General features: G+C 41.1%; 1 protein-coding gene across 1 annotated transcript; it reads left to right on the top strand.

Annotated features, from left to right (window-relative positions):
• Positions 1-208: 208 nt before the first annotated feature.
• On the top strand, positions 209-5314 carry LOC149679988 (uncharacterized). Its single transcript, XM_089834717.1, has one exon. The coding sequence runs from the start codon at positions 209-211 to the stop codon at positions 5312-5314; it is 5106 nt and encodes a 1701-aa protein (XP_089690843.1).
• Positions 5315-8227: the final 2913 nt, after the last annotated feature.

Raw genomic sequence — 8227 nt, 5'->3', positions numbered from 1 at the left:
ATTTTGGTTTATCATTTGTAACTTTAAAAATAAAGTTGTTGTTTGGATAACTATCAATTCTACATCAATTTGAACACGTACACGAACATAAATGGTCCGTCGAGCCGGATCTAGTCGGCTGAAAAAGAATTTTCCGTGACTAAGCGTGTCAAATTGTGCGAATTTGGCTCATCACTCAACATCAACTTTCCAAGTAAGACAATAAATCATGGATGCATTACTTAACAAGCGACGGGCCCTGAAAGGCAGCACTACCAGAATCGAAACGGTAATGGCTGGGCACCAGACCCAACCACTAACTGATGTCGCGCTCAAGCTTTATCTGGGAAAAACTGAGAAAATCACAACCGACTTAGAGGAATTACATCACGAAATGGCGAGGAAGTGTACACCTGAAACGTTTGCATTACAGGGCGAGGAATACGATGCATTGTCCCTACGTTTAGACGATTTACACATTACAATTGCCACCATTCTTAGAACAAATCAATCTACCATTATAAGTGCCGCCACGGCGCCGACAACTCCAACAAGTGGACACAATCCGGATATCAGGCTGCCAAATTTAGAAATACCAACATTCAGTGGCAACTATCTGGATTGGTTATCGTTTCATGATCTGTATCTAGCCACGGTCCATAACAACCTACAGTTATCGGACGCAAGAAAATTTCAGTACTTAAAATCGTTATTACGTGATGAAGCCGCGCTACTGGTAAAGTCTATACCCATTACAGACGCAAACTATCCGGAAGCCTGGAGTATCTTGACAAATAGATACAACAATACGCGCGAAATTATCGATGCGCACTTGAAAAGACTATTTACTCAACCTAAGGTGAATCAAGAATCAGCCTTAGAACTACGCAAATTAATTGATACAACATCAGAATGCATTCGTGGACTAAAAGTTTTGAACGAACCAGTGGACAATTGGGACTCAATCTTAGTCTATACGGTAAAAGAAAAACTAGATACCGAATCCAGACGTCAATGGGAGCTGTCCCTGACAGGTACCAACGCACACACGTTTGAAGATCTACGGTTGTTCTTGGAACAACGCGCGAGAGCACTCGCAGCCGCTGCTACACCAGGTAGAAGAATCAAATCAGGTTTTGAAACTAGAAAGACAACTTTGACGCATGTGGGAACAACTCGAATTAAATGTCTAATCTGTCAAGAAGATCATACTATTTATCGATGCCCCAAGTTTGCTAAGGTCTCAGTAGACGAGCGCTGGGATCTAGTCAAGAAGAAGTCTCTTTGTTTCAATTGCCTACGGCCTAACCATGCCAGCCCAGACTGCACAATGCGTCATTGTACGAAATGTAACAGCAAACACAACACTTTGCTTCATTCAAGTCCCACTCCAGTGGCAAAACAGGAAACGGGAGAGGTGGAACATCAAGTTCAGACCCATCTCTCTAGAGACGGTGACAGCCAATCACAAGTACTACTGTCAACGGCAATCATTCAAGTCAAGGACCAAAGTGGGAAATGCCACGAAGCTCGAGCGTTACTTGATTCTGCTTCTGAAGCAAGTTTCATCACAGAAAACTGCGCCAAGAAACTACAATTAACTCCAACACGATTTAACGTCTCTATCGGTGGTATTGGCACCGTAGGCATGGGATCCTCTCGCAATAAGGTCAGCCTAATGATCTCATCAGCGTTGGATAAGTCCTTTACAATCGGATGCGAAGCGTTGATTCTCAAGAAAGTAACACACGACATCCCAAGCATGAAAGTCGACCCAAGCTCTTGGGAACATCTCAAAGGACTGGCATTAGCAGATCCAAACTTCCATTCACCACGGGAAGTAGACATCTTGCTAGGCGCAGATGTTTATTTTCATTTACTTCAAGAAGGACTATGTAGAGGTCCAGAAAACTTACCAAGCGCATTCAACACAGTTTTTGGATGGGCTCTGTCCGGGATGGTGAAAAATTCCAAAGCGCCACAAGAAGTATTCATTCACCATTGCACAATCGAAGAACAAGTCAGAAGGTTTTGGGAAATAGAAGAAATACCAGTCAAAAGGTTTCTTACGCCAGAAGAAGACCAATGCGAGAAGCATTTCGAATCCACTCATTCTAGAGATGAGAACGGTCGTTATATCGTACGTCTTCCCTTCAAGAGTAACCCTGAAAACCTAAGAAGTTCGAAAAAAATAGCCATTCGTCGCTTCATGACCGTAGAAAAGCATTTGGAAAAGAATCCAGCGAAATACGAAACATATCAAGAGTTCATGGCAGAGTACGAGCTTCTGGGTCACATGGAACCAGTACCCTCCATCGAACCTTGGGAACCGTCGGTACCACATTACTACACACCACATTTTGGAGTGACAAATGAGAAAAGTAGTACTACGAAGATGCGAGTAGTCTTTGATGCGTCAGCAAAGACCGTGAAAGGCAACTCATTGAACGATGTCTTACGAGTAGGCCCGAAGTTGCAAGATGACTTGGTCAACATCCTTATCCGTTTTCGGATACACGCTATTGCCATGAAAGCAGACATTGCAAAGATGTATAGGCAAATCTGGGTCCATCCAGAAGATACAACCTACCAACGAATTGTCTGGCGCCCAAGAGCCAGTGAGCCTATTCAAGATTACAAGCTGCTCACAGTCACGTATGGGACCGCATCCGCTCCCTACCTAGCCACGAAAGTGTTACAACACCTCGCAAGCGAGGTCAAGGAAAAGTTTCCCAAGGCAGCAGAGACATTGACGAACGATTTTTCGATGGATGACTTATTGTCGGGAGCCAATTCTGTAGCAGAAGCGTTGCAATTACAAACAGAATTGTTGGAAACTGCATCAAGCGCTGGATTTGACATCCGCAAGTGGGTGTCAAATGAACCTTTGCTTCTGGAATCAGTGGCACCTGACAAAAGGGAGATGCCAGTCCCGTTATTATTCGAAAAAGAAGCTGCAGTAACAACCTTGGGATTGCATTGGACACCGGCTACAGATGATTTCTCGTATTTGGTAACATCTCCACCTTATCGCGCCACAATGACCAAAAGAACTGTACTGTCGGATACTGCAAAGATTTTTGATCCTCTAGGATTGCTATCTCCAGTAACAATCACTGCAAAAATCTTACTCCAAGACATATGGAAGCACAAACAAGATTGGGATGAACCACTAACAGACTCCTTCGTACAGAGGTGGCAAACATTCCGCAATGACCTTCCAGGCATTGAAACGATTCGTATTCCTCGCCATATATCTCAACCAGAGGTGACGAGTAAGAGTTTACAAGGATTTTGTGATGCCTCAGAGAAGGCATATGCAGCAGCTGTCTATATGCAAACCCCAGATGCAAACGGCAAGGTACAACTGCGGCTCATAGCAGCGAAGACTAAAGTCGCACCAACGAAGACAGTAAACGTACAACGGCTGGAACTATGTGCCGCTCTGCTACTAGCAAAAGTAATGAAACTAATACAAGAATCAATCGCCAGTCTTAGGGGAATCTCCATCACTTGCTGGTCCGACTCAAGAAATGTACTAGCATGGTTGAGATCACCTCCTCATCGTTGGAAAACGTTTATAGCCAACCGAGTGGCTGAAATTCAAGAGACGGTACCAACCGCGAAATGGATTCACGTACCAGGAAAGACAAACCCAGCTGACTGCGCTTCGCGAGGCACGTCAGCAGTTGGATTGAGAATGAACTCATTGTGGTGGGATGGCCCATTGTGGCTGATAGAAGAGACACTGACGGAGCAGTACCAAGACACCAAAGAGTCTGAAGCATGTTTAGCGGAAGAACGAAAAACAAAGTCCTATCTCACGCAAGTTCAATATGACAGCGAGCTACTGTTAGCATACTCCTGCCTAAGAAAACTCAGAAGAGTCACCGCCGTAATATTTCGGTTTACATCAAATGCAAGACAGAAGAATAAAAAGCTGAAAAAGAGTGGACCTTTAACACCTGAGGAACTAGAACTAGCACTTTACCATTGGGTGAAAGTAGTTCAACTAGATCACTACGCAAAAGAAATTTCTCAACTTAAAGGCAACCAACCAATCTCAGCAAAGAGCAAACTATTATCGCTTCAACCCTATCTAGGAACCCATGGAGTCCTCAGAGTAGGTGGTCGCCTCCGTAACGCTAACCTACCGATCGCACAAGCACACCCGGCAATACTACCAAGAAAAAGCCCATTGACGGAGCTCCTCATTACCCACGAGCATAATCAAAGCTTCCATGGGGGAGTCCAACTCGTCATATCCACATTGCAAAAGAAGTTTTGGGTAGTTGGCATCCGAGACGCAGTTCGGTATCATTTGAAGAAGTGCGTCAGATGCACTCGTTTCAAAGCAGCATCCGTCCAGCAAATGATGGGAGATTTACCACCGTCACGAGTAAATAAAGCAAGAGCGTTTCTCAAATGCGGCGTTGATTATGCTGGGCCCTTTTTGCTAAGAGTAATCAAAGGTCGAGGACACAAGATGTTTAAAGCGTATCTAGCAGTGTTCGTTTGCTTTACGACCAGAGCCATTCACTTAGAACTAGTAAGTGACTTGTCCACAGCTGCATTCCTGGCAGCTCTGAAGAGATTTGTAGCCCGAAGAGGGAGATGTACAGATATATATAGTGATTGTGGTACAAATTTCGTGGGAGCGAACAGAGAGATGAAAGACTTCATTAACATGATTAATAGCGCTCAACACCAGACGATGGTTTATGGATGGCTTGCTGATGAAAGTATTAAATGGCATTTCAACCCACCAGCAGCTCCACACATGGGAGGCCTCTGGGAGGCGGGTGTGAAGTCGGTGAAATATCATTTAAAACGAGTCATTGGCAACGCAAATCTCACCTACGAAGAAATGCAAACCCTAATCTGCCAAATAGAAGCATGTCTCAACTCAAGACCACTCACAGCACTCAGTACAGACCCCCACGATCTCACAGCCTTAACACCGGGACATTTCCTAATTGGAGATGCACTGACCGCTATACCAGAACCAGATCTAACTAGCGAGAACATCAATCGATTGACAAGATGGCAACTGGGCCAAAAACTGCTCCAGCATTTTTGGCGAAGATGGAGAAATGAATACCTTTCACGCCTTCAACAACGGCCAAAATGGGCTACAGTAAAGGAAAACTTGGTAATCAATGACCTAGTGCTACTAAAAGATGAAGGACAACCACCAAATAAATGGAAGATGGGGAGAATCCTGCACCTACACCCAGGAACGGATGGCTTAGTTAGGGTGGTCACCATCAGGACTGCCACCGACAAAGAATTAAAACGACCAGTAATGAAATTATGCAAGCTTCCCTTAGACTAACTAATAATCCTAGAAATTATACATAAAAAAAATAAAATAATAATCATTACAAGTATTGAAAAAAAATATTTCAAGGCGGTCGGAATGTTAGAACCCAGTTCTAGAAAAGGGGAACATTTTTAATACCGACGAACATTCATAGGAGAAACTATTGCTTTTCATAAATTTATTATCACCACTTGGGAACTAGCCCCTGAGTAGAACGTTAGAAGTGGAGAGATAATACGCTCACGAGGTACTTGAACATAATGGTATAAAATAAATGGAATGTAAGCCAACAAGGCAGAATTTCAATCGCGTTGTAAAAAGAAAGTACTAGGCTCTCGCAATGTTAATTTTGGTTTATCATTTGTAACTTTAAAAATAAAGTTTGTTGTTTGGATAACTATCAATTCTACATCAATTTGAACACGTACACGAACAACTACAGAAACTTTTCTGAACGTCCCAAATTACTTCTACCATCATGTCGTCTCGATGCACTACTGTATGAGTTTTTACCGCTAGATATTTCGTATTTGGTTCGTCCATATCGCTAAAAAAGACAAAACAGTCTCTGCAAACTCTACGTTGGCATTTCCTTTCACCTTTTCTCCATGTTTTTAAAAAATAGTCATATTCTATGTGGTGGTACCCATCCAATAAAAAGAAAGGGATGGTAACTCTATTCCTTTGCGTAGCTTGAAATTGAGCAAAAGTCAAGCGATTATCCACTTCGAATTCAATTTCTGATTCTATGATCCAAAGCCAATTTGGCATTTCTTCGGGGTATAGATCCTCTTCGCCCAGGTTCCCTCGTTCACCAATAGCTGCTTTCCAAAATACCTGTTCAGATACTCCCCAAAGTTGGCGTGGAATTGTTTTCTTAATATCATTAAAGGTTTGCTCCGTATTAGCTAAAACGAATTCCATTGTTACTACCATGGCTCTAATGGCCATGGATCTCAAAGACATGGGTGACCGAGATTCCATATTGATTTTAAATATATGAAGAGATGCTTTAAAGTTAATAACTGAATGTTGTATGTGCCCTTAAGTTTTAAATTTCCCCTTAAATACCTACTGTTAATTAGATAAAAATATTCGCCAAAAGTAACATTAGGTCGATTGAAAGGTTACTTACCGATAACTGGAATCGAACCAGGATCTTTCGAATTCCATATTTAGCAGCCAATACGCTACCAATCGACCTAATGTTACCTGTGATCTTTGAGTGTGAAACTATAAGTCTATTTTTCCAATAACTACTATTTATACAATGTATGACGGAGGTGATATTAGATTTTTTGGCAAAGGTAGTTTAAGTATAGTAAAGCATATATAAGGCTCATTAGACTTCAAAGTTAATTGTTGCGTTGAGTCATAATTCCAAGAAAAATCCTTCTATGCCAGAACTTCGAATTAACTAAAACGTCATTGTTTCTAAGGCTTGAGTTCCAAGAAATTTTAATTTTATTTAAAGGTATGGTTGTTAAGTTTTATTTCTCTATTCGTTTAAGTATGTAGCGCCAATTTTCCCCTGCTTTCACGTACAAAAGCGGTAGGCATGATAAACTACATAAATTACCTTTTACACTCCCTTTAAGAAGTCTGAACAATATAAATACCGCACCCACCGCCCCGCAAACTACAAAATATCCTCATTGCTTTCGCTTAATCTCCCCGCTAAAATTAATAATTTCTTCAAAATGGTAAGTAATATATATAAATATATATTTTTGGTACTTTTTCTTACTACCCCATAGTTTTATGTTATCTAGGCTCAAAGCAGCAACCCTTGGGAGACTCTTCAACTACAGTTTAGTCAATCCGAACAAATAGGAGTTAAACTATGCAAGTTTAATAATAAATTATACGTAGACATAAGAAAGTACGCTCTACTCAGAATACCCCTTAAATCGGGGGTATGCATACCCATTGAAATAGTAGACGACTTAGTTAAGGTTTTGAAATTAGCATCTCTGAATAAGTTACCGCAAAGTTCCTGTTTGCCCGGGATGTTGGAAATCGAGAAAATAAAAGAAAAGGGTTGTCTAATAACGAAATATAGGGGCCAAGCGCGCGAGAAGCAACTGGATTTGAAGGCCGTCGATATACCGGAAGTAGTAGAACTAATATCGAGCATCTTGAAGAAGGTTACGTTGAAGTAGTAAAATGTCTGATGTTGAACCACTAGACCTTTCTATTTTTAGAGCAGAAAACTTTTATGAATTAGTTAAAGTAAATGTAGCCAGATCTAGGAAATTTAACTGTTCATCCTACGAATACAAAATTATCTTTAAAAACCTTAATAAAATATGTGTGACGGAACTATATGAAAAATTGAAACTCGTATTTCAATCAATCATTGAGACTATTATCAACGCGGGTAGAGACTACAACAGAGTCAGGCTTTGTGTTAGAAGTGACCAGCTGGAAAATGCCATAAATTTGAGATTTATGGCGTTGAACGAACTGACAGTTGATAGGCTTTTTGGTGCTATAAGTCAAGTTAGTCAATCAAATCGTAATTTCATTTTAGACGGTGATATTAGAATTGATGCAATTTTTCTAAAAACTGATATTCCAATACCGGGTAGAAAATCAGTCAGAAATAGATAGATGTTATCACTAGAACATTACATGAAAAACGGGAGGACTTTTTTACCAATTTTAAACGATGACGATCTTTGCGTAGCTCGAAGCATAGTGTGCGGAAAAATGGTTGCGGACTTAACCTATTTGAAACAACAAAAACAAGATAGATCTGGTTTCGACTATAACCGATACCGTAGGATACAGGCACCTAACAGACCGCTACAGAGGGAAGAGGCCCTAAAACTTCACCATGAAGCTAACTTATCGGTAGGACCCGTTAGTATAGAACAGATTTCGGCTTTTCAAAAAATCTTAGAACCCGAATACCAAATTATA

Source organism: Phalangium opilio, unplaced genomic scaffold, assembly GCF_054372755.1.
Source record: "Phalangium opilio isolate 3A_F unplaced genomic scaffold, DU_Popi_V2 ptg000040l_1, whole genome shotgun sequence".
Classification (NCBI taxonomy): domain Eukaryota; kingdom Metazoa; phylum Arthropoda; class Arachnida; order Opiliones; family Phalangiidae; genus Phalangium; species Phalangium opilio.
The sequence above is the reverse complement of the archived record's forward strand: the minus strand, read 5'-3'. Positions and strand labels throughout refer to the sequence as shown.

Excerpts from the sequence above, each read along its gene's own strand:
- LOC149679988 (XM_089834717.1), top strand. The coding sequence starts at position 209 with ATGGATGCATTACTTAACAAGCGACGGGCCCTGAAAGGCAGCACTACC.